Source organism: Moschus berezovskii, chromosome X (assembly GCF_049115385.1).
Source record: "Moschus berezovskii isolate FMDL1 chromosome X, NW_MosBer_1.0, whole genome shotgun sequence".
Taxonomy (NCBI): Eukaryota; Metazoa; Chordata; class Mammalia; order Artiodactyla; family Moschidae; genus Moschus; species Moschus berezovskii.
Window position 1 is genome coordinate 13,942,581 of NC_142488.1, and position 27,484 is coordinate 13,970,064.

Consider the following 27,484-nt stretch of genomic DNA (forward strand, 5'->3'; position numbering starts at 1 on the left):
GTAAACAACCTATGGAAAGGCTGGTGGTCTAGTGTAGAAACAGAACCCTAGGATATGATTTCAAAGCAGGGAGCCCACCAGTTACAGGCCCATGTACAAACAGTGATAGTCTTCTGCCTTGGGTAATGTGTCGGTGGCAGAGCTCTATGGTGTCTGAGCAGGGGACCCATTTCAAGTAAGACAGGACTATTCCACTGAATGAATGAGACAGGAAGTTACTACTCCTTAGCCAGGTGAAGAGGGAACCTTAGGTAAGCACCATTGCTGATGATAGCCCTAGCCCTCGTCCTACACAATAGTAGCTGCCACTTTCTGGGCTTCTCTTGAGCACCAGGCGCTGTCCAAGTCACTTTACAACATCATTTTATTGAATTCTCCCCTCTCCGAGGCAGGATAATCGCAAATTCATACAGACAGAAAATGAGTTCACTAAAAGTAAATAAATCCCTTAAGGTAACACTAGTATGGTGTTCATCTGGGATTGAAACGCAAGGTTAAGAGTGTTCTTCCCACTACTCTGACCCCAATAAGGAGTATAGGCTTTACTATTAACAGATGCTTTCCCCCAGACTTCTTCAAAGGAAGAGTAGAAAAAGACAAATGCTACCTTCCCACCAAACCTTGAAATAAAAGTGTGATGAGCTTTTAAAGATTGCTCTCAAAATAAAACCAGGACAGTTTTCAGATTATTTTCCTTTTGAGAATTTCAGTCCCCTGTGTGTTGCAGAGGTTGAACACAGTCACATAATTCCTACTAGCATCAAGGTAATCTACAAGGAAAAGTCTCATAAAACATAATTTCAACCTATTTCCACACACACAAATACACGAATGCACATTCAAATTAAAAAAAAAAAACCTTTCAAGCTTTCTGAAACATTTATCAATATTTCATATCAAGCTGATAATACAATGAGAGAAATTTTAACTGAGCTTCTAATGAAATGGACAGGGCACACACCAAGTAAGGCAGTATCTGCTTTTTGTTTTCCAAAGTAGCACAAGAACTTAAAAAGCTGTATAATGTACTAAAAACTGCTTTGGAAGATCTCAAATTATTAACACTTCAACACACATAACTGAATGTGTTGATAAACATCTTATACCAGGAGGATGTAATGTTAACAAAATATCAGGGTCAGAGAGAGATTATTGGAGACACATAATTCCAATCCTCCAATTCCTTTTCATTTTCTACACCTTTTTACTTGTTATTGAACGTTCAATACCGGTGAGTATTTTAAAGCAATTTCAAACCTTACATTAAAAGACATGACTATATATAGATAAAATGTGAATGCTTTTTCAGAGGACGACTCTGAGTTTCAAAATGTAACATAATGCAATTCTCTAAACAACATTTTCTACAAAAATTAACATGCTGCTTTTCTCTGGAGAACCATCATTTGTCTCTAAAGAGACAATGACAGGTTTCAAGGAACTCCTCTAGATTTCATTTTAAGTTTAAAACGACAACTACCAACTTTTTCAAAGTTCAACAACTGATTTGAATTTTCCAGAAAGGCTTATGGTCTTGTTCTAAGTAAAAATACAAATCCAATTATTATCACATTAATGACAATTAGAAACAGTTATGATAAAAGACAAATAGATAATAATTGTAGTTATGTATTCATGTATTTCCAAAAACTCAAGGGTTTTATGACTCAAAATGGCAAGGCAAAACTTATCAAATAACACTCATTTTAAGAAAAAGGAATGCTGTAACATACATGATTTCCTTTTAAGTGCAGGACTAAAAATCAATTTGGACAATAAGACTCTAGGATGAATCCTATGAAGCTTAGGGATGCTTAGTAGGTCTAAGATGACACCAACTGAATGATTATAAGTACCATACCTGAAAGCTCTTTTCCCAAACAGCACAAGCATCACTGGACCTAAAGGATATGATGAAAAGGAGGTCTTCTCCACCTGAATCCACAAGTTGAACTGCACAAGGATCTCCAAATGGAAGCTGGCACACACTTGTAGGAGTCCCATTTAGGAATGAAATCAGCTGATTTTTTCGAGTAAGGGCAATCAGAGACATTCTTAACTGGTCATTGACAAACTCAGTTGAACAGACATGCACAAATGTTATCACGCTGGTATAAGCAGGAGGGATAATGTATGTATCACTTATTATTTCTGCCCTTTCAAGAGAGTATGCACAAAAGTGGGTATTCCAAGTTGCATAATCTGATTTTGAAGGCTTTGGAGTGCATCCTTCTGCAGATAAATAACATCTCTTTGGTCCTAACAAAACCATACCTAGATTTTCAATCTCCCCTGCCCACTCAACAGAGGAAAAGTTCATAGACACAGTGACAACTTTGCCAGTTTGAGAAGAGATATAAAAGAATGTCTGACCATGTCTCCATAAAACTAAAGGGCCATTAAGGACCCTTATACTGTCCTTCATTTCATAGCCTAGTCTAAAACTCAAACACTTTTCAAATTTATTGGTACCATGAAGAAACAGTAGAAAATATTTGAAAATGTTCTCTTCTTTAATGCACTGTATCATAACATAAGGCAGATTGATTCCAGTTCTGAAATCTGAAACACAGTCGCAACACATAATTTTTAAATGAGAGTATTCTTCTTTTATGCTAAAGAATCCAGTGGATTTCTGAACAAATCCCCCTGGTCCTCTGCCAAATACCATTCTTCTGACATGTAACACAGGTGTTTTTTTAGGCCCTTCATCTACAAAATTTCCTTCAGACAAATGAAAAATAAGGACTTCTCCATTATAACAGCAGAACCTTTCTTGTTCATTAGATGACATTGCTTGTTCGCTAGTGAATCTACAGTATCAACTCCAATTTGTGTTGGTCCAGTTTTTGAAAGTAAGTCAATTCCAGTTGATGCTTTTAAACCTAAAAATGAAATGAGGGAAACTGCCAGTGAGTAGGCAGAGCTGAAAAGAAAACACATGTTTTTGTTAGAGAACTATTACACAGGTGACTATAAACGTTATTAACATTTTTTAGCTTTTTATGCTACCTTAACAATGTCACACTTATCCAAACCTGTATCTCAATAACATGATTTGCAGCAACATGGACGGACCTAGAGACTACCACACTGAGTGAAGTCAAACAGAGAAGGAGAAATATCATATGACATCCCTTATATGTGGAATCTAAAAAGAAATGATACAAATGAACTTATCTACAAAACAGAAACAAACTCACAGACTTAGAGGATGAACTTATGGTTGCGGGGCAGGGAAAGGATGGGGAGAAGGGATAGTTAGAGGGTTGGGGATAGATATATAGACACTGCTATATTTAAAATGGATAACCAACAAGAAACTAACGTATAGCACAGGGAACTCTGCTGAATGTTACGTGGCAGCCTGGATGGGAGGGGGGTTTAGGGGAGAATGGATACATATATCCCCTTCATAGATCACTGCCTTGTTGTGGCAATGGGGCTTACATGATTCAATGAAGCTATGAGTCATGTCGTGCAGGGCCACCCAAGACCTACAGGTCATAGCGGAGAGTTCTGGCAAAACATGTTCCACTGGAGGAGGGAATAGCAAACCACCCTAGTATACTTACCTTGAGAACCCCATGAACTGTATAAAAGGCAAAAAGATATGACACTGAAAGATGAATCTCCCAGGTTGGAAGGTGTCCAATATGCTACTCAAGAAGAGCGGAGGACAACTACTAATAGCCCCAGGAAGAATGAAGCAGATACACGTGTATGTAAGGCTGAGTCCCTTAGCTGTCCACCTGGAACCATCACAGCACTGTTAACTCACTATGTGCTCAGTCGCTTCAGTTGTGTCTGACTCTTTGCAACCCCATGGACTGTAGCCCGCCAGGCTCCTCTGTCCACGGGATTCTCCAAGCGGGAATACTGGAGTGGGCTGCCATGCCCTCCTCCAGGGGACCTTCCCGGCGTAGAGATTAAAACCGCGTCTCTTGCATTACAGGGCGACTCTTTACCTGCTGAGCCACTGGGAAGGTCCAATGCGTCCTGCAATTCATATTCACTCTTGCATACGCCAATATAAAAGAAAAAGCTTAAAAAAAATCTGTATCCCAAATACTATTGTAGGGCCCTTAAAAAACACAGTTTGCAAAGAAGGCAAATAAGCACGTCACAGAAGATAAGTGAATTTGTTAACAGCATCTATTAAAAGGTACAAGTGCTCCCTTTTAAAGAACTGCAAACTTTCTGGCTCAGGGAATTTCTTAAAGGTTCTACCTCTGTCTCTCAAACATACAGTCCTAACCTGGTTTCTCCTTCTACATCTTAGCCCCTCTACAATGACATCTCAGTCAGTCAAGGATTCATATTAGATTGCGCCCATAGCCCAGGCGCTTGGGTTTCTGCCTCCCTGAGAAAGGAGTTTCTACAGACTTGATGGCCAAAATGAAAGCCTGGTGAGGTGGGGCAGGGGGAGTGGTGGAAACCAGGAAATGCTGTAACATGACTTAAAAAAAAAAATCTTCATGGGAATAATAGAAATAAAATTTAAATCTTATTTTGCAAAAGCAATGCAGTTTTACATCCTAAGGAAGTCACTATTCTTACTCAAAGTAGGAAAAAAACAAAGGATTAGATATTGTAATGAACAGAAGAATTAAAAAATAGCCATAAATTGTTCATGCTTATTATATGCCAGGTACAATACATGCATTATTTAATACTCACAAATATTCTTTTAAAGTAAGTATTCTTAATATCCCATCTTTTAATTTTTAATTTATTTATTTAAATTGGAGAATAATTACTTTACAATATTGTGTTCATTCCTGCCATACATCAACATGAATCGGCCACAGGTATACATGTGTCCCCCCATCCTGAACCCCCCTCCCATTTCCCTCCCCACCCTATCCCTCTGGGTTGTCCTAGAGCACTGGCTTTAGGTGCCCTGCTTCTTAAATGAGAAAACTGTATTTTAATGAAGGTCAGAAAATTTTTCAAGGTTACAAAGCTAATCAGCAATGGCACTAGATTTAGAAGAGGGGCCCTCTGGCTCTTGACCCTATACTTCCAACCACTACATTGTCCTTGCACGTATTCCCTTGCTCTGAAGACTGGGTATAAGAAAGGCAATGTGAGATAATTAGTAAGGCAGAATAAAGAACAAAGGAACACCCCCTCCATTGAACCCATGTGAGAAAACACGAAAGAAAAAGATGATGAAGTCTCTTCATTCACTGGCTATGTATGCTGAGTCATTCCTGTCAGTTCAGTTCAGTCGCTCAGTCGTGTCCGACTCTTTGTGACCCCATAGACTGCAGCACGCCAGGCCTCCCTGTCCATTACCAACTCCCAGAGTTTACTCAAACTCAGATCCATTGAGTCAGTGATGCTATCCAACCATTTATTCCTCTGTCATCCCCTTCTCCTCCCGCCTTAAATCTTTCCCAGAATCAGGGTCTTTTCCAGTGAGTCAACTCTTTGCATCAGGTGGCCAAAGTATTGGAGTTTCAGCTTCAGCATCAGTCCTTCCAATGAACACCCAGGATTGATCTCCTTTAGAATGGACTGGTTGGATCTCCTTGCAGTCCAAGGGACTCTCAAGTCTTCTCCAACACCACAGTTCAAAAGCATCCGTTCTTCGGCGATCAGCTTTCTTCACAGTCCAACTCTCACATCCATACATGACCCCTGGAAAAACCATAGCCTTGACTAGACGGACCTTTGTTGGCAAAGTAATGTCTCTGCTATTTAATATGCTATCTAGGTTGATCATAGCTTTTCTTCCAAGGAGTAAGCGTCTTTTAATTTCATGGCTGCAGTCACCATCTGCAGTGATTTTGGAGCCCCCAAAAATAAAGTCTGCTGCTGTTTCCACTATTTGGCCATCTATTTGCCATGAAGTGATGGGACCAGATGGAGCGGCAGCTGTGCAGTGCTCGAGTGACTGAGGAGATACCCCAGGGCCAAGAACAAAGGAGACATCCCAGCAAGATGGTAGGAGGGGTGAAATCGCGTTTAGACTCAAACCCCATACCTGCCAGAGATGCTGAGACGCTCAAACAAACCTTGTTGCACCAGGACCCAGAGCCCCCATGGAGACTGACAGAGCTGTGTGTGAGCGTCTCTTGCGGAGGGACGGGTCAGCAGCAGCCTGCCGCAGGGGCAGGGGCTCCGGGTGCAGGAGCCCTGGGTGCAGCAGAAGCCCTCTTGGAGGAGGTTGCCATTAACCCCACCAAAGCCACCAGAAGTTACACAGGACTGGGGAAAGAGGCTCTTGGAGGGCACAAACAGGACCTTGTGTGCACCAGGACTCAGGAAAAAGGAGCAGTGACCCCACAAGATACGAACCCAGACTTGCCCGTGAGTGTCCAGGAGTCTCCAGCAGAGGTGTGGGTCAGTGGGGGCCTACTGAAGAGTCAGGGGTATTGAGTGCAGCAGTGCCTTCAAGGGACCTTTTGAAGGAGGTGGCCATTCTCTTCATTACCTCCACCAGAGTTTGGCCCCAGGAGTCGCTCCTGTAACAGTTACCAAATGCTTAGCATACGCTAAGAACCATCAAAGCACCGTCTGAACGGTGGGCCTGCTTTTCCTTAGATGTGTGATTTACAGCAAGTTATTTAGTCCCTTTATGCCAGCTCACATCCACATCTATGTAACAGGGTGCGGTAACAGCGCCAAACCTACAAGGTACTAGAATTTATGAATAGAACTCACTTGAAATAGAACTTGGCCCATAGAAAGTGCTAGAAAAGGTTAGCTACTATCATTCTCATCATCATGGCTACCTGTGGTTCATACAGTACCTAATCTTAGAAACATCAGAGCAACTGTACACTTAATGGTTTGTGACTGCTGAAAGGTCTCTTGTCACTTTAAATAACTCTAACTCATACTCTCTCTTTTCTCTTATTTGTGGATTATTTACACCAGGAAAATCAAGTACTTTAGAAGTAAATGAAAACAAGGTCATGTACAAGTAAGTAATATAGTTTTCCTCTTTTGAATGAGAAGCAAACTCCAAAGGCTTAGGCTTTGTTCTTTTATTATAAAAATCTACCAACAATCCAATTAGAAAAGAACTATCACTGAACCATAATCTATTGATTTAACTTAATGTAGCCTGCATTTTACTAAAATGACTTGATTTACAGGCAACTCTATTTAAAAGCATATTAGATCATTCAAATTGGAGATGCTGCACCTTATTATCGAACTTCCGAATATATCACTTGTGGTTTTAAAAGACCCTCACAAATTTCTTTGAAACTCTGGTCATCAAGAAGTGGCACTTAAATCTCCTCTCCGTGAGTGAATCCTGGGTCATCATGACTCATTTCCAGGCACAGAATACAGAAGAAGACTGGGTCACAGCGCATGTTGGCTTCCTCAGTGACCTCTTCCTTGGATCATCTGCACTGGGGAAAAATCACCTGCCATATCATTAAGACACTTCGGCAGCCCTGTGGAGATGCACACGCAGCAAAGAACTGTGGCTTCCTGCCAACAGCTAGCAAGGGACTGGGGCCTTTTGCCAAGAGCCATGTGAGTGAGCCTTCCTGGGATCACATCTCCCAGCTCCAGTCAAGCCTTCCTGAGCCAGAACCACCCCTAAGTTGTTCCCAAAAACCTGCTCCTCAGAAATTTTAAGATAATGAATGTTTGTTGTTTTACATTGCTAAATTTGGGAGTAATCTGTTCCACAACATTTCTTTTCAAATTTATGATATTGTTTTTGAGAATTTCTAGAAGAATTACTGAAGCAACTGGAGATACTGGATAATACAAACTAGCAAAAGCCAAATGACTTCCTGGCTTGTTAGGCAACTCATGCAAAGATCTGGGAAAACAGGTATCCCAGAGCAGCTTCAGCTTTATCAGTAAAGCAGATAGGCAGTGAGACCAAAGGTGGAGCTTTTACTTGTGAAACTATGTTTTACTTGAAATTGGTTACCTTACATGAAAATGTATGACTAATAACTTCTTTATTTCAAATTTCCCCCAGACATCTCAGATCTCTTAGGAGACTTCTAACAGAGTTTGCTTTTTTGGCACTAAATGATACTTTTTTAACATTATATATTATAATGTTAAAATTATATTAATATTATATTCAGAGGTAAAGATCTAAGAACTCATCGGAGGTAAAGATCTAAGAACTCATCGTCTTTTACTACCTACTCACTTCAAAAGGTCTTGAATTCCTAATACTAAAAATAAACAAAAATAACTTGTATCCAGAAAAGGATTTTGTAATTTTAATATTAAATGTCACAACTAATGGGTCATCAACACGATGCTCTGGGTTACCCACAAGTGTGGCAGGAGCAAGGAGGATCTCAGTGCTAAAAGGTCAGCAGAATCACCCCCTTCAATAAACCTTAGAGTATGTATTGTTGCCCCTTCATAAAGTGAAGAGTTAGGAAAATCGGGCACTTTACATTGTATTCTTTTAATGCTATCACTAAGTTCCTTAACTTAGAAACTTCTTTCTTACAATTTTCTGTCCAAGTTGTATCTGTGATGGTTCAGGCTTTCATCCCTCATTTAGGCTGCAGCAAACACCCTTTATCAGCCTTCCTTACTCTAGTCTCTCTCTCCTCCAATATGTCCATTCATTTATGCTACCTCAGTTATTGTTCTAAAACACAAACTTATCTGGTAACTAGTCCCTAATTCAAAAGTTTTGCATGCACCTACTGCTGTACTCCTCCACCCCCACTCCAACCAGCCCCCAAATCTATGATTTGTATCCCTGAACTACGACCTGTAAAGATAGACGCTGAGTGATAATAGAGATAAAAACTTGCAAACCACTGCTACAAGCTTTCAGCGTGAGCTCTAGGCAAAAAGCAAAGTTATTCTCATGGACTTAGATTCAAATAGATTTAAAAACACAACTGTTATATGATAGGCTCTTTTTTATTTTTAAGTACTACTGCAAAAATATGCACATTTTCAAGATGAGTTATTTCACATGGATCATCTTCAGAGCTAAAAATCAGAAGCTAAACTACTAATTTATAAAGATAACCTTTTTTTCCTTCAAACTTTCTAAAATAATTTCAATGCTTAGTGAATTCACATATCTGTGAATATCTGTTTTATTTTATACTAATGCAACATCTACATTAAAGGTAAAAGCTCTGAGCATATGTTCACGAAAGACAAAACATTAAAGCTATGGAATAAATGGTAATATTCATTTTTAAGATAGAAACAATCTGGAAACAAGTGAAACTAAGGTTCAATGTAGAGGTTCTTAAACCAATATAAACAAGTCTTGATTAATCAAATCAGGACACCAAGCTTAGTATTCTAGCCTATCAGTCATTTGACTTTTTACTTAGTACTCTTACAACAGTGGCTGCAGAAAAAAACAGGTAACTCAAACCAGTTAAGTTTTACCTCCAGTCGCAGCTCTGGAGGAGGCTGGGGGAAAGAAAGAAGCAGGAAGGAAGATTTGGATGCAGATTATTTATAAAATACTAGGCAGTTAATTTGAGCTTTTCCTGTTCTGCATCACCACACACCAAAGTTGACTGTATATTTAACACATAAAATGAAAACAGATGTGTGAGTATATTAGAAAAATGATACATGCTAACCTAAATATAGGCAACAAATTATCACCCTTATCCATCCTTCTCTCCCAGTCTCCCAACAAATGAACAATGTTTCTGTTAAATGCTAATAAATACATTTGGCATTATAAATTTCAGAACCAGGTCTGGTACAGGAAAATCCTAAAAGAGCATTATATTATCTAAATATGAAAACTATAAAATTCTCTAAGAAACCAATTGATAGACTGTGACCAGTGGAAAGTGTCTTTGGAATTCTACCTTTGGGAAAAAGGTAGAATTACGACACTCAACTGTAAACTTCACCTAATAATATTAAACATAATCATATGAGCATAATATACAGAGATAATCATTTTTCCAACATACAGGACATTGTTTACCTAGTAAATTAACCTGGCTACAGAATAGGTTCACTGTTAAAACTTCCTCTACCTATATAACTAGATGTCATTTGTTGAGGCCTGCCCAGAGACAAATCTCCCCTTTCCCTTTCCCAGCAACACTTAGTATATCTGAAATGTGGATGAATGTGATCCACTGAGAGAATCAGGAAAGATGAAAGGTTCTTGATGCCATACTAAGGACTTCTAACTTTCTCTAAGGAATGTGAAACCACTGAAAGATTTCAAAAATAGAAACCGCACGATTATACTTCTGAGTAATAAAGATCCTGGTGATAGTGTTGAAGATGGGGGATTGAAGTGACACTGGAGGTGAAGTCATAAACTAGGAAACAATTACAAGTACTTAATTAAAGGGAGACTTTGGAAGACAACCTGGCAATGAACAGAAATGCATACACTTAGAAATTTCATTTCTAGATATTAACCCAGAGAAATAATCCTACATAATAACGAAGACTTTTTTCTGGAATGTTCACTGTGCTATTTTTTTTTAAAGCAAAAACTTTAGTGACCACCAATAGGGAAATGAATAGATATGGATGGAATATCATCTTATAGCTAAAAGGAATGAATTAGATGTGAGCCTCTTGATGAAAGTGAAAGAGGAGAGCAAAAGAGCTGGCTTAAAACTCAATATTCAAAAAACTAAGATCATGGCGTCTGGTCCCATCACTTCGTGGCAAATAGATGGGAGGAAAAAAAATGAAAGCAATGGCTTTATTTTTCTGGGCTCCAAAATCACTGCAGATGGTGATTGCAGCCATGAAATTAAAAGACACTTGCTCCTTGGAAGAAAATCTATGACCAACCTAGACAGCATATTAAAAAGCAGGGACATTACTTTGCCGACAAAGGTCCATCTAGTCAAAGTTACGGTTTTTCCAGTAGTCATGTAAGGATGTGAGAGTTGGACCCTAAAGAAGGCTGAGCGCCAAAGAACTGATGCTTTCGAATTGTGGTGTTGGAGCAGACTCTTGAGAGTCCCTTGGACAGCAGGGAGATCACACCAATCAATCCTAAAGGAAATGAACCCTGAGCATTCATAGGAAAGACTGATACTAAAGCTGCAATACTTTGGCCACCTGATGCAAAGAGACGACTCATTGGAAAAGATCCTGATCTGGGAAAGACTGAAGGCAAAAGGAGAAGGGGGAGGCAGAGGATGAGATGGTTAGATAGCACCATCTACTCAATGGACATAAATTTGAGCAAACTCAGGGAGACAGCAAACTCAGGACAGGGAAGCCTAGTGTGCTGCAGTCCAAGGGGTTGCAAAGAGTCAGAAACGACTTAGCTACTGAACAGAAACATTGTGGCTTGATTTCAAAAATCAAATGAAAAAAATTAAGTTGCAGAAATATGTATACTGTAGTATATATCAAAATCAAAACAGATAAAACAGCATGATATACTTTGTTTATCTACAATGGCTACATTCCCTGACTGCTTTTTCTGTGCCAGGCACTGTTCTAAGCACTTTGAACTAATTCACTTATTCCTCAGAACATCCTTACACTATAGGTACTATTATCCCCAGATGGGGAAACTAGAGACATGGAATTTAAGGATCTTCCCAAAGGCCTGCAGATTGGAAGTGACAGAGACAAGATTCAAACATAGGCAGCCTGGTCCAAAATAAAAAAGCAAAGGTGTAAGGATTCATGACAAATCCCTGTGACTCTCTATTCTGGAGAAGAAGGATATCAGAGTAGGGGAGTGGAGCCAGACAGAGACTTTAGCCATACTTGAGATACTGTTTCAAGGATATATTCAAATACAATGTTACAAATAAAATGAATACAATGTTCATTTTCCCCCATAATAAAGTAAAGATACAAACAAAGTTTGGGGAAAAAAGATGCTCAAGTGTCCATCCTGTTTGACTATGGCTGGTGGGAGTATGGGGACTGTTCTTTTTTTCTTATAATTTCTTTGCAGTTTTCTGTTGCAACTAGCAAAAATGTCTCCAGACATGGTCAAAAAGTTGCCCCGGGGGCAAAACTGCCCCAGGTGAAAACTATCTTAACTAACACATCATGCACAATGCCAGGCTGGATGAAGAACAAGTTGGAATCAAGATTGCCGGGAGAAATATCAATAACCTCAGATATGCAGATGACACTACCCTTATGGCAGAAAGTGAAGTAGAACTAAAGAGCCTCCTGATGAAAGTGAAAGAGGAGAGTGAAAAAGTTGGCTTAAAGCTCAACATTCAGAAAACTAAGATCATGGCATCTGGTCCCATCACTTCATGGCAAATAGAAGGGGAAACATTGGAAACAGTGAGACTTTATTTTCTTGGGCTCCAAAATCACTGCAGATGGTGACTGCCGCCATGAAATTAAAAGACAATTGCTCCTTGGAAGAAAAGCTATGACCAACCCAGACAGCACATTAAAAAGCAGAGACATTACTTTGCCAACAAAGGTCCAGTCAAAGCTATGGTTTTTCCAGTAGTCATGTATGGATGTGAGAGTTGGGCTATAAAGAAAGCTGAGCGCCGAAGAATTGATACTTTTGAACTGTGGTGTTGGAGAAGACTCGAAAGTCCCTTGGACTACAAGGAGATCCAACCAGTCCATCCTAAAGGAAATCGGTCCTGAATATTCATTGGAAGGACTGATGCTGAAGCTGAAACTCCAATACTTTAGCCACCTGATGCGAAGAACTGACTCCCTGGAAAAGACCCTGATGCTAGGAAAGATTGAAGGCGGGAGGAGAAGGGGACGACAGAGAATGAGATGGCTGGATGGCATGACCGACTCAATGGACCTGAGTTTGAGTAAACTCCGGGAATTGGTGATGGACAGGGAGGCCTGGCGTGCTGCATGCAGTCCATGGGGTCGCAAAGAGTCGAACACGACTGAGCAACTGAACTGAACACGCTTTATATCTTTAAATTTTATATAACTGTTTCAAAGATTTCAAAGTTAAATCCTTTGTTAAGTATCTCACACTCCAAGTGAGAAAGATGCTGCAGAAGTGAAGAAAGTTGCAAGTGAAGTAATTCCCAAACAGAGAAAGCACTAGGAGTAATCTAGTTGTCATTCCGGAGAAAGAGGTGCACAGGCCTGGGGATGCCCACTTCCTCACCACTCTTCCGCAATTACGGGACTAGGGGAGCGAAGCCCAGTCCCACTACCTCTCGGCGAAGGTCGGGTCAGGGAACAAGCCGCCAGCCCTCCCTCTACGCGTGAGACCCTTGCTCAGCACAACAGCAACAACCCCGCAGCAGAAACGCCAAAAATACGTACAGTGTCCTGCAGCTCCAAACCTCCCGCCTGCGCGCTGCATCTTGGGAGGTCCAGGCCTGAGGCTGCGTCCGCGCAGAGGAGGCGGAGCCTGCCCAACCGGCAGAACTCGGTTGCCATGGGAGCCTGAGGAGGCGGGGCCTCCGGGGAATGTTGTAAAAGTGAATGGCAGGCGGAGCTCGCACCGGCGGACCTCTGCAAGGGAAGAGCCCGAGATTCGCGGGCTGGCGGGGGAGGGTCCTCAGTTCAGGGGACGTAGGGGGCGGGGCCCGAACGCGAAGCGAATGGAAAGCCAGGTTGAGGGCCTGGTCCCGCCTCCAGACTCGAGCGGACGCACCAGATTGGGCGGCGTGACGACGCTTCCGCCCTCCTTCCGTTGTCACGCGACCGCCTCCACCTCCCGCCCTTCCCTCTTTACCTCCTGGCCCTCTTGCCCAGTGCTGAGATATTCGGACCGCAGCTGTGGAAAGGAGCGACGCCCACTCAGATCATGTCCACGACCGCGACTATCGCCGAGGTGAGGAGCTGACCGGATCACTGCCGGGCCCCTCTATCCCGGACCCCGAAGCCGCCTCTGAGGCTAGGGGGCCGCACTCCCAGGTGCAAGTGGGCTGGGCTGACGGGAAGTGGGATGGTGCCTGTAACGTCTAAGCGTCCCTTCGTGTCTCTCTTCTAGTATCAAGCCCAGAATAAAACCAAGCTCATCTCTGAGGTCCGACGGAGGTTTGAAGCTGAGTATGTGACAGGTGGGTACCGCGATCTTGGTGTTGAGGCAGGTGTGCCATGAGCGGCCCCAACTTTGCTGAGATGTTTGCTTGAGTCTCTGTGGAAGCCGATAGGGACCATTTCGATCCTCACGAGGACCGTGCCTTCCACGTTTTCTAGGTTTTCACTCCTTAATATGGCAAGGATACTGCTCCAGTTGGGCAAGTGACGTGTCTCTTGCTTCCTAAAGGGTTAATGTAAGTTAGAAATTCGTGTTTCGAGTATCTCGAGTTTATGGAACTTTCAGGACACTTGTAATGCCCTCAGCTCAGGTGACGCCATTCCTCTGCTGACCTGTCAGGAACAACAATCGAGAAAATGAACCTGGAAATTACCGAAATACTATTCACGTGTGCTTAATTGGGTATCTGACTCCCTAGGTTAGTTTACTTAATTCCACTTTATACAACTCAGCAGGTGCCCGCGAAGTAGGCCCCCCTGTGCTGGAGCAGGTTCTTTTCATCTCACACTGTACCTACCAAAGTACCCGTGCATCCCAAATTGATTTATTTGGTGAACCTCTCTGTCCACATGTCACAGATAACTGGAGTTGTCCAATATTTAACTGATGATTTAATTTTCAAAATCCTGCAGGATAATTTATGGTAAGTACAGACTAAAGTCCAATCCTGACGCTGCCTCTTAATAGCTTACTTGTCTTTTCTGAGCCCCTGATTCCATGTTTGTGAAGTTTGACCAACCAGGAGGATTAAATGAAAATATGTAGAACGAACTGTGTAGCATGCGGTTAGCATGTAGTAGGCTCTCAGTAAATAGTTTTCCTCAGTAGTCTTTTTGGTTACATGAAAGAAGTTCAGCTTCTGCATCTTGACTTCAGTGCTGAGGGTTCCCTGCAACTTTAGATGGCACTAGCTTGTATGTCGGAGAAAGCAATGGCAACCCACTCCAGTACTCTTGCCTGGAAAATCCCATGGGGGGAGGAGCATGGTGGGCTGCAGTCCATGGGGTCGCTAAGAGTCTGCACGACTGAGCAGCTTCACTTTCACTTTCACACATTGGAAAGGGAAATGGCAACCCACTCCAGTGTTCTTGCCTGGAGAATCCCAGGGATGGCGGAGCCTGGTGGGCTGCCGTCTATGGGGTTACACAGAGTCGGACACGACTGAAGCGACTTAGCAGCAGCAGCAGCAAGCAGCTTGTATGTCAGTTGTGACCTAGAACAAATAAAGCTGTTCCAAATAACCTGGTCAGTAAATCTTTTCATCCCTCCCTGTCAATTTTCTTCACACCCCAAATCCTGTACCAAAGAGTTGCAAAAGCATTTAATTCACTTTTAGCCCAATGAAATAGCTGGTTCCAGTAAAAAGAAAATTCTAAAATTGACTTCTATGGAAACATAATTCCTAACTGTGTAGTTTATAATATTGTAAGAAGTAACCCAGAACTTGACCTAATGTGCTAGTACTCACCAATAGTTGTTTACTTAGGCCCAAGGGAGGAAGCAGGATATAGCCAGGAGAATTTAGTAATAGATAAAATCTTAAAGGTCATCTCCGTCCAGCCTTCTCATTTTTACAGTGAAGAAAGTGAACTCTGGAGAGAGGAAATGATTTGCTCAAACTCCTTGGTAGCTAAGATGGGACTGGTGCTCAGGTCTTCTGAATTCACCGTAGTAATCTTTTGGTAACACCAGCATATCTAATTAGATCATGGCCCTCCCCAGCTTGAAACCCTCTAGTACCCATTCTACTGTGTTTAGAAAAACAAAAGTCTCAATTATTTTTGATGGCCTACAACACCATCCTCATGTTACTACTTTTCTTGCTCAGTGCAGATTTCACCACTGCCCACAATAAGAAACGTATTATATATTGCAGTCTAGTGCACACTCATACACATCACTGAAGCAACAGTTCATTAAAGAATACTTACGTTGAAAATCTATGACTCCCTGGTACACTGATGCACGAAATTAACATCATAACCTACAAATGTGACCCACAGAATAGTATGACCAGCGTCTTTTATGCCCTTCAAACTGACTTGAGTCTGTTTCCATCTCGGGACCTTTCCATTTCTCTGCCTGGAAGACTCTACCACGCATAGCTAGGTTCTGCTTTTCCACCTTGGTTTAAAAGTATCTGAGAGACCTTCACTGTTTGTTAAATGGCCTCCCTGTCTTGTCTCCTTTATGGTTATCATCACCTGTAACCTCCCTCGTTCATTTGTTGACTGATTATTGTTCATTTCCTTCAATAAAATGTGGGTCTGGGGCAACCTGTGGGCCATGAGGGCAGGGTCTCACCTGTGTATACTCACCTCTGTGAACTTAGCACAGTTCTCAAAACATAGTCAGTCATTGACTGAATATAGCAACACTTAAATATAAATACACATATGAAGATGAGTCCAAGTCTGTATGAAGGGCTGTCCTGTCTCCTCTCCCCCATAAAAATCTGGCAAAGAGCAGCCCTCACAAAATGCCTCATAAAGACCAGTGTTATTTCAAAGTAAAGCACTGTCTGGCATTAAGTATAAGGAGGGTTTTGTCACACCTGGGTCTGTGTGAATGAGTTATCTGCACAGCCATGGAAAATACTGATTTAATTAATTTAAAGACTTGCATTGGTAAGGAAAAGAAAAATTCTCGAGACTTTCTCCCCTTAAAGTTTCAGCTGTTTCGTGAAATAGAGCATTGGTTAAAGGTAGAGTAGGAAACTGGCACAAAGGGTTTTATGATTGGTCTGTGTTCTCCCTTTCAAGTTTACTTTTTAGAAGTTAGCTAGATGTTGAAAACAACCAATTTCCTCCTTCCTCTTTGATTTTTCCCCTTTCTGTCACCATTAACAATATTTTGTTTCAGAAGTGGCTTTAGGCAGACTTAAGCAAATATGTTTTTCCTAAAGGAAAATATTATCTGCAGTCAACTCCAACAGCTCTTTTGGGGGTGGGTTCTTGGAAATTCCAAGCATGTTTTTGTTTGCACAGAAATTGTTACCAATTGTGGATAGATTTGTAGCTGCAAAAAGAACAGATTAGAAGGTTGAAATTGTTGTAGCACTGCTAATTGTCCTTTTTTATCCCTCATTGTTTCTCTGAGAAATTTCATGCTGAGTCTCAAGTGAGAAACTTTTCCTATTCTCTCTTCCTCCTCCTTGTGGCCAAAGCAAGAGACTAGTCTCTTGTGACAAAAATTTATTCAGTTCCTGTTTAATTCTGGGAAGCAGTGTGCCAATATTAGAGATAGAGCCCCTTCCTGAACTACTGCAATCTAGTAAAGGCGTTAAGACAGAAATATTAAAGGCAAATGCTGTCCAGAGGAATGGGAATGCTAAAATAATTTCTGTAGGAGTCCAAGACCAGGAAAAATCACATCTAATTTGTGTGACTGGGTTAGCACAGAGTTGGAAAAACCTTCTCAGGAAAGGTGGTATTTCTCAAGAACTTTGGAAGATACTACAACTCGGCCAGCCAGATAGCAAATGTGATTCAGGTGGATCAAATAGTCCAGGTTGAGATGCTTAAGTGAGAAGGTATGGGGCATGTTTGAGAAGCCAGAGGAAGTCTACTTTGACGATCCTTAAGGAGAGTAAGCACACCTGACTAAAAACACTGGGAATATAGCGTGGAGATCCATGGCCACTGAAGCAATACATTTGTTCTTTATTGAGTTTGAAAAGCAACTGAGGTTTGTGGGTTTTCTTATTTTAGGCTTGTTTGATTCTACAAGTATGTGAATTTATTTAAATAAATTTGTGTTATACCAGAAACAGTCCAGAGGATCTCCCATAAACTTATCATACAGAGATATAGCTCTTATAACAGTGAATGAACTTTTTTCTATACGTTAAAACAAACACTCAAAAGATGATTCTGTATGTAGTTTTCTGTGTTCTATTTTTTATTGCCATGATTTTATTTCCCCATATTAGGAAGTAACCAACATTTAACATTACTTAATATTCAGTTTTGTAAATAAAAGAGAATTTTCTTTTATCTGAAATAGCCTCTTTTGGACATTTAGATTCTTTCCCATTTTTTTTTTGTTTGTTTGTTAATATAATATTTTGTGCAGTAGTTCAGATTGTTTCCTGAAGAGTCATGTCTAGAAGTAGAATTATTGAAGAGTGAATAGTTTAGGGCACTTGACATGTGTGCTTAATTCTCCTCCATATAAATTGCACCAAGCTTAATTCCCACCAGTACATAGTAAAGTGTTAGGGTCACTACAGCCTTACCCAGATTAAGATCGTTTCTTAATGTTTTTTTCTTGGTTTTAATTTGCATTTGATTACTAGTGAGAATAAACTTCATATATCCATTTGTAGTTTAAAATTTTTTTTTCGTTAGTGTGTGGCTTTTAATTGATTTGGCCTTTTCTTGTCACTCTTTTTTTCATTTTTTGAATGAATGTATTCAAAATTACCCACTCCTTTGTGGTTTCTTCCATTGCTGTTACGTTAAATAATTGTCTCTTATTCAGTAACTTTTTCTAGCGCTGTTGTTTTGCGTTGGTTTCTTATTTCTCAAGTTTGAAATATATTTTACATACAAAATGTATAAAACATAAAATAAACAGCCATATACCCACTATTCAGAACTTTCTGTGTATGCCCAACCCTGTCATTCACACGGTAGTTGCAATTCTGCATTTGCTGTTACTCAATCTCTTGCTTTTTATTAGCTTTGCCACCCGTGATGTCTTCCTCACCACTGCTTTATTAAGTTTGCCTCTTTTTTGAACTTGAAATAAAAGCTGAATATATTTCTCCATGATTTGCTTCTGTTGCTCAAGAGTCATTCTTACTGTAGTTGATTCCTTTTTACAGTCGTGGTGTATCAACAGTTCACAGAATGAAAATACCAATTGATGAATTTGGGGTTCTTTCTAGATTTTCCTACTATGTACAATGCTGCTATAAACATTCTTAAACATATCTGATGCCTAGACTTTGTCTAGAGCAGTGGTTCTCAAAATTGGTCTAGGAACTATAGTTCCTTGAGATGATTTCAAAGAGCTTTAGAGTCCAAACTATTTCTGTAATAACACTAAGATATCATTTTCCTTTTTCACTGGCATTCTCTCACAAGCACACAGTGGGGTTTCCCAGAGGTTACATGGCATGTAATGATATTACTCTGACAGATGATAGAATACAGTGCTTGTGTGTTCTTATATTTAAATTTTTTCTCAGTTATGATACCTAATGTAATAACTACCAGTAAATATAACCCATAGAAACAGAAAAGTCTTTAGAGGCCTCAGTTGTTTTTTAAAACTCATTGTTTTATATTGAAGTATAGTTGGAGAAGGCAATGGCAACCCACTCCAGTACTCTTGCCTGGAAAATCCCATGGGGGGAGGAGCCTGGTAGGCTGCAGTCCATGGGGTTGCTAAGAGTCGAACACGACCGAGTGACTTCACTTTCACTTTTCACTTTCATGCATTGGAGAAGGCAATGGCAACCCACTCCAGTGTTCTTGCCTGGAGAATCCCAGGGACAGGGGAGCCTGGTGGGCTGCCATCTATGGGGTCGCACAGAGTCAGACACGACTGAAATGACTTCGCAGCAGCAGCAGCAGCATAGTTGATTTAAAATGTTGTTGATTTACAATGTTGTAATAGTTTTAGATGTACAGCAGAGGGACTCAGCCATACATACATCTGTATCCATTTTCCCCTAAACTCTTCTTTCATCCAAGCTGCTGCATAACACTGAGCAGAGTTCCCTGTGCTATACAGTAGGTCTTTTGGTTGTCCGTTTTAAATACAGCAGTTTATAATTGTCATTCCCAAACTCCTAACCATCCCTTAACCTCATCTTTCCCCCGTGGCAACCATAAGTTCATTCTCTAAGACTGAGTCTATTTCTGTTTTGTCAATAAGTTCATTTGTACCATTTCTTTTTAGATTCCACATGTTAGGGATGTCATAGGGTATTTCTTTTTGTCTGATGTAACTCAGTGTGACTATCTCTGGGTCTATTCACGTTGCTACAGATGGCATTATTTCACTCTCTTTTATGGCTGGGTAATATTCCATTGTGTATATGTGTTGCATCTTCTTTATGCATGCCTCTGTCAGTGGACATTTAGGTTCCTTCCATGTCTTGGCTATTGTAAACAGTGCTGCATTGAACATTGTGGTGCATGTATCTTTTCAGATCCTGTTTTTCTCTGGATATGCCCAGGAGTGGGACTGCAGGGTGATATGGTAGCTCCATTTTTAGTTTTTTAAGGAACTTCCATACTGTTGTCCATAACGCTTATAGAAACTTAACATTCCTACCAACAATGTAGGAAGGTTCCCTTCTCTCCATATCCTCTCTCGCATTTGTTGTTTGGATTTTTTGATGATAGCCATCTTGAGTGGTGTGAGATTATATCTCATTGTAGTTTTTATTCCCATTTCTCTAAAAATTAGTGATGTTGAACATCTTTTCATGTGCCTCTTGGCCATCTGTGTATCTTCTTTGGATAAATGTCTCTTTAGGTCTTCTGCCCATTTTTTTATTTTTTATTTTTTTAAATTTATTTATTTTAATTGGAGGCTAATTACTTTACATTGTTGTATTGGTTTTGCCATATATTGACATGAATCCGCCCCAGGTGTACGTGTGTTCCCCATCTTGAACCCCCCTCCCACCTCCCTCCCCATCCCACCCCTCTGGGTCATCCCAGTACACCAGCCCCAAGCATCCTGTATCATGCATTGAACCCGGACTGGCGATTCGTTTCACATATGATAATATACATGTTTCAATGCCATTCTCCCAAATCATCCCACCCTCGCCCTCTCCCACAGAGTCCAAAAGACTGTTCTATACATCTGGTCTCTCTTCCTGTCTCGTATACAGGGTTATCATTATCATCTTTCTAAATTCCATATATATGCATTAGTATACTGTATTGGTGTTTTTCTTTCTGGCTTACTTCACTCTGTACAATACGCTCCAGTTTCATCCACCTCATTAGAACTGATTCAAATGCATTCTTTTTAATGGCTGAGTAATACTCCATTGTGTATATGTACCACGGCTTTCTTATCCATTCGTCTGCAGATGGACATCTAGGTTGTTTCCATGTCCTGGCTATTATAACCAGTGCTGCGATGAACATTGGAGTACATGTGTCTCTTTCAATTCTGGTTTCCTCGGTGTGTATGCCCAGGAGTGCGATTGCTGGGTCATATGGCAGTTATTTTTCCAGTTTTTTAAGGACTCTCCACACTGTTCTCCGTAGTGGCTGTACTAGTTTGCATTCCCACCAACAGTATAAGAGGGTTCCCTTTTCTCCACACCCTCTCCAGCATTTACTGCTTGTAGACTTTTGGATAGCAGCCATTCTGACTGGCGTGAAATGGTACCTCATTGTGGTTTTGATTTGCATTTCTCTGATTATGAGGGATGTTGAGCATCTTTTCATGTGTTTGTTAGCCATCTGTATGTCTTCTTTGGAGAAATGTCTGTTTAGTTCTTTGGCCCATTTTTTGATTGGGTCGTTTATTTTTCTGGAATTGAGCTGCAGGAGTTGCTTGTATATTTTTGAGATTTTTTGATTGGATTGTTTTGATTATATTAAACGTCATGAGCTGTTTGTAAATTTTGGAGACTAATCCCTTGTCAGTCACATCATTTGCGAATATTTTCTTCTAATCTCTGGGTTAGAAGAATTGATGCTTTTGAACTGTGGTGCTGGAGAAGACTCTTGAGAGTCCCTTGGACTGCAAGGAGATCCAACCAGTCCGTTCTAAAGGAGATCAGTCCTGGGTGTTCATTGGAAGGACTGATACTGAAGCTCCAACACTTTGGCCACCCGATTTGGAGAACTGACTCATTGGAAAAGACCCTGATGCTGGGAAAGACGGGAGGAGAAGGGGATGACAGGATGAGATGGTTGGGTGGCATCACCAACTCAGTGGACCTTAGTTTGAGTAAACTCCAGGAGTTGGTGATGGACAGAGAGGCCTGGCATGCTGCATTCCATGGGGTCACAAAGAGTCGGACATGACTGAGCAACAGAACTGACTGAACTGGGTTATCTTTTTGTTTCATTAATTGTTTCCTTCACTGTGCAAAAGCTTTTGAGTTTAAGTAGGTCCCATTTGTTTATTTTCATTATTCTGGGAGACAGATTGAAAAAGTATTGCTGGGATTTATGACAGAGTGTTCTGCCTATGTTTTCCTAGAGGAGTTTTATAGTGTCTGGTCTCACATTTAGGTCTTTAATACATTTTGAGCTTATTTTTGTGTATTGTGTTTAAGAATAATCTGATTTCATTTTTTTACATGTGGCTGTCTGATTTTCCCAGCACCCTTTGTTGAAGAGATTGTCTTTCCAACATTGTGAAGTCTTGCATCCTTTGTCATAGGTTAATTGGCCATAGGTGCATGGGTTTATTTCTGGGCTTTGTGTCCTGTTCCATTGATCTGTATTTCTGTTTTTGTGTCAGTATCATAGTGTTTTGATGACTATAGCTTTGTAGTATAGTTTGAAGTCAGGGAGCCTAATTCCTCCAACTCCATTTTTCTTTCTCAAGATTGCTTTGGCTGTTTGGTGTCTTCTGTGTCTCCATACAAATTTTTGTTCTAGTTCTGGGAAAATTGCCATTGGTAAAGCAGAGACATTACTTTGCCAACAAAGGTCCGTCTAGTCAAGGCTATGGTTTTTCCAGTGGTCATGTATGGATGTGAGAGTTGGACTGTGAAGAAAGCTGATCACCGAAGAACTGATGCTTTTGAACTGTGTTGTTGGAGAAGACTCCTGAGAGTCCCTTGGACTGCAAGGAGATCCAACCAGTCCATCCTAAAGGAGATCAGTCCTGGGTGTTCATTGGAAGGACTGATGCTAAAGCTGAAGCTCCAATACTTTGGCCACCTCATGCGACGAGTTGACTCACTGGAAAAGACTCTGATGCTGGGAGCGATTGGGGGTAGGAGGAGGCGGGGACGACAGAGAATGAGATGGCTGGATGGCATCACCGACTCGATGGACATGAGTTTGAGTGAACTCCGGGAGTTGGTGATGGACAGGGAGGCCTGGCGTGCTGTGACTCATGGGGTCGCAAAGAGTTGGACACGACTGAGCAACTGAACTGAACTTGATGGGGATTGCAATCTGTAGGTTGCCTTTGGTAGTATAGTCAGTTGCATGATACTGATTCTTCCAATCTATGAACATGATATGATATTTCTCTCCATCTATCTGTGTCTTCTTCAATTTCTTTCATTGTCTTACAGTTTTCAAAGTACAGATCCTTCTCTCCTTAGGTAGGTTTATTCTTAAGTATTTTATTCTTTTAGATGATGGTAGATGGAATTGTGTCTTGAATTTCTCTTTTTCATCTTTTTAGTGTATAGAAATACAATAGATTTCTGTGTATTAATTTTGTAACCTGAAACTTTACCAAATTCATTGAGTTCTAGTAGTTTTCTGGTAGCATCTTTAGGATCATCTATGTATAGTATCATGTCATGTGTGAACAGTGATAGTTTAACTTCTTTTCCAGTTTAGATTCCCTTTATTTCTTTTTCTTCTGATTGCTGTAGCTATGACTTTCAAAATTATTTTGAATAAAAGTGGTGAGAGTGGACGTCCTTGTCTTGTTCCTGATCCTAGAGGGAAAGCTTTCAGTTTTTCACCAGTGAGTATGATGTTAGCTGTATGGCCTTTATTATGTTGAGATAGGTTCCCTTTATACCTACTTTATGGAGAGTTTTTAATCGTAAATGGCTGCTGAATATTGTCCAAAACTTTTTCAGAGTCTGTTGAGATGGTTATATGATTCTTATTCTTCAATTTGTTGATGTAGTATATCACACTGATTTGCAAATACTGAAAAATCCTTACATCCTGGGTTAAATCGCACTTGATCCTGGTGTAAGATTCTTTTAATCTATTGTTGGATTTGGATTGCTAATATTTTATTGAGGATGTTTGCATCTGTGTTCATCAATGACATTGGCCTGTAATTTTCTTTTTTGTGGTATCTTTATGTGATTTTGGTATCAGGGTGATTGTGGCCTCATAGAATGAATTTGGGAGCTTTCCACCTACTGCAATTTTTTGGAAGAGTTTTAGAAGGATAGGTGTTAGCTCTTATCTAAATGTTTGATAGAATTTGCCTGTGAAACCATCAGGTCCTGGACTTTTGTTTGTTGAGAGTTTTTTTAAATCACAGTTTTAGTTTCAGTGCTGGTGGTTGATCTGTTCATATTTTCTATTTCTTCCTGGTTCAGTCTTGGGAGACTACCTTTCTAGGAAATTGTCCATTTCTTCCAGGTTGTCCATTTTATTGGCATATGGTTGCTTGTGGTAGTCTCTTAGGATCCTTTGTATTTTTGTGGTATCAGTTGTAACTTCTCCTTCATTTCTACTTTTATTGAGTCCTCTCCATTTTTTTCCTTAATGAGCCAAACTAAAAGTTTAGCAATTGCGTTTCTTTTCAAAGAACCAGTCTTTCGTTTTCATTGATCTTTTCTGTTGTTTTCTTTTTCATTTATTTCTGCTCTGATCTTTATGATTTCTTTCCTTCTACTCACTTTGGATTTTGTTCTTTCTGTATTTGTTTTAGGTGTAAGTTTAGGCTGTTTGAGATTTTTCTTGTTTCTTGAGGTAAAATTGCATTGCTCTGAACTTCCCTCCTACAACTGCTTTTGCTGCATTATAGGTTTTTGATTATTGTGTTTTCATTTTCATTTATATCTAGCTATTTTTTAGTTTCCTCTTTGATTTCTTCAGTGATCCATTCATGGTTTAGTACCATGTTGTTTAGCATCCACCTGTTTGTATTTTTTTGTTTGTTTTTCTTCTTATAGTTTATTTCTAACCTTGTAGCATTTCACCTGCTTTTATTGTGGAAGAAATACTTGATATGATTTCAGTTTTCTTAAATTTACCAAGACTCAACTTGTGGTCCAGCATGTGGTCAGTCCCGGAGAACATTACATATGCATTTGGAAAGAATGTGTATTCTGCTGTGTTTTTTTTTTTTTAATTTTGTATTGGGGTATAGCCGATTGAGAAACAATGTGATAGTTTCAGGTGAACAGCAAAGGGTCTCAGGCATTCATATGCACGTATCCATTCTCCCCAAACTCCCCTTCTGCTGCTTTAAAAAAAATTATTAATTTTGACTGTGCTGGGTCTTTGCTGCTGCATGCAGGCTTTCTCTAGTTGTGGAGAGTGGGAGCTGCTCCCTGTTGCCATGCGTGGGGTCCTTGTTGCAGAGCACAGGCTCTAGGGCGCGTGGGCTTCAGTAGTTGTGCACAGGCTTTATTGCCCCCTGCATGTGCAGTCTTCCCAGAGCAGGGATTGAACCCATGTCTCCTGCATTGGCAGGAGGATTGTTAACCACTGGACCACCAGGGAAGTCCTATTCTGTTGCCTTGGATGGAATGTAGAGCCCACAGTGTAAAAGGGGTCCAGAGACCGAGAAGTTTGAAAACTTCCATAGCCAACTGTGAACTGGGTGGGTGGTAGACTAGATACTCAGTCCGTTTTACTTGATAATGCCAAACTAGTTTCCGAAGTGATTTCACCTGCTTTTATTTTAACCAGCAGTTTTTGAATGTCCTTGTTTTTCCACACCTTAAAAACTGGCAGTGTTAGTGTTTGTTTTTTTTTTTTTCCCCAACTGATGCCATTGTTAGAATATCTTATTGTGGTTTTAATTTGCATTTCTTTGAGTACAAGTGAGATTGAGCATCTCTTCATATTTTATGGGCCATTTGGTTTCTGCTTATGAAAATCACTTCTTCAGATTCTTCTTGGCCCTTTGTTCTTACGTATAAATTTTAGAATCAGTTTATTATGGTTTTGCAATCTCCTCCCCCCCCCCAAAAAAAGAACCTCTTTGGGGATTTTGAGTGGAATTGTAATGGTTAAATCTTCGGAGAACTTGGTATACCTATCAGCCAAACTCTTCCTTATGGAAAGATTTATCATTTTCTCCATAAAGGTTAACCACTTCTATTCAGTTTATTTCCACATACTTTATATGTTGTATTTTTGTGGTGCTTTAAACAGTATCTCTTCAGAATGTATTTTCTAGATGATTGTTGCTGGTTTATAGAAAGTATGTTTGACTTTTTACATTAATATTGGACTCAAGAACCTTATTCATTTCAGTTAATTTGTCTCTAGATAAGTTGGCAACTTCTTTGTAGATTATAGTATCACCTTGAAATAATGATAGTTTTCTTTCTAACTTTTTAGAAAGAAAACTAATTGTTGTTAACAATTTTTACAACTTTAAGTACTTTTGCTTTATACTGGCTGGAACCTTTAAGAACACTGTTGAATCAGTGATAAAAGCCTACTTGTCTTATTCTTGATCTTCAGTTCAGTCGCTCAGTCATCTCCGACTCTTTGCAACCCCGTGAATCACAGCACACCAGGCCTCCCTGTCCATCACCAACTCCCGGAGTTCACTCAAACTCATGTCCATCGAGTCGGTGATGCCATCCAGCCATCTCATTCTCCGTCGTCCCCTTCTCCTCCCGCCCCCAATCCCTCCCAGCATCAGAGTGTTTTCCAGTGAGTCAACTCTTCACATGAGATGGCCAAAGTATTGGAGTTTCAGCTTCAGCATCACTCCTTCCAATGAACACTCAGGACTGATCTCCTTTAGGATGGACTGGTTGGATCTCCTTGCAGTCCAAGGGACTCTCAAGAGTCTTCTCCAACACCACAGTTCAAAAGCATCAATTCTTCGGCGATCAGCTTTCTTCACAGTCCAACTCTCACATCCGTACACGACCACGGGAAAAACCATAGCCTTGACTAGACGGGCCCTGGTTGGCAAAGTAATGTCTCTGCTGTTTAATATGCTATCTAGGTTGGCCATAACTTTCCTTCCAAGGAGTAAGCGTCTTTTAATTTCATGGCTGCAATCAGCATCCGCAGTGATTTTGGAGCCCCCAAAAATAAAGTCTGACACTGTTTCCACTGTTTCTCCATCTATTTCCCATGAAGTGATGGGACCAGATTCCATGATCTTAGTTTTCTGAGTGTTGAGCTTCAAGCCAACCTTTTCACTCTCCTCTTTCACTTTCATCAAGAGGCTTTTTAGTTCCTCTTCACTTTCTGCCATAAGTCCCAAACAAGATCTCTGTAGATGTCTTTTATCAGAATGAATAGGTTTCCTTCTGTTCCTACTTTGCTAGTTTTGGTTTTTGTTCATTGTTTTGTTTTGTTCCCATCACAATTAAGGGGTGAATTTTACTAAATGCATTTTCTTCATCTGTTGAATACATTTTTTGTATCTGAAATGTTCACTTGGTTTTTCTCTTTTAATCTGTTAATATAGTTTATTGTATTAATCGGTTTTCAAAATATTTATTTTGCTGTAGTCAGTTGATATTTTCAGTAGCTGATATTTTCTCTGGAAATTTTGCATCTGTATTCAAAAATTGATCTGTAAATTTCCTTTTTTGTATTTTTCTTGTGTGACTTTGATGTCAGAATTATTCAGGCTTCATAAAATCAGTTAGGAGTGTTTCCTCTTTTCTCTTCCCTGAAAGAAATGGTCATTGTGTAGTTCTAACTTGGTTCCTCATAA

The 27,484-nt window shown here is 40.3% G+C and overlaps 2 protein-coding genes across 5 annotated transcripts in view; one reads left to right on the plus strand and one right to left on the minus strand.

Moving 5' to 3' along the window:
• The window catches only part of FANCB (FA complementation group B), a 31,363-nt gene extending 18,126 nt beyond the window's left edge, over nt 1–13,237 (minus strand). Inside the window, exons 1-2 of the mRNA XM_055393708.2 lie at nt 13,201–13,237; nt 1,862–2,926 (exon numbers count right to left, since the gene is read on the minus strand). Coding sequence (XP_055249683.2) covers nt 1,862–2,794 — 933 coding nt within the window. The 5' untranslated portion in view covers nt 2,795–2,926; nt 13,201–13,237. The remainder of the gene's footprint in view (nt 1–1,861; nt 2,927–13,200) is intronic.
• A 346-nt stretch (nt 13,238–13,583) lies between these two features.
• MOSPD2 (motile sperm domain containing 2) overlaps nt 13,584–27,484 on the plus strand; it is an 87,070-nt gene continuing 73,169 nt past the window's right edge. For all 4 annotated transcript variants that reach the window (XM_088833557.1, XM_055438293.2, XM_055438294.2 and 1 more), the window contains exons 1-2: nt 13,584–13,714; nt 13,874–13,943. In XM_088833557.1, coding sequence (XP_088689683.1) covers nt 13,688–13,714; nt 13,874–13,943 — 97 coding nt within the window. In that variant the 5' untranslated portion in view covers nt 13,584–13,687. The remainder of the gene's footprint in view (nt 13,715–13,873; nt 13,944–27,484) is intronic.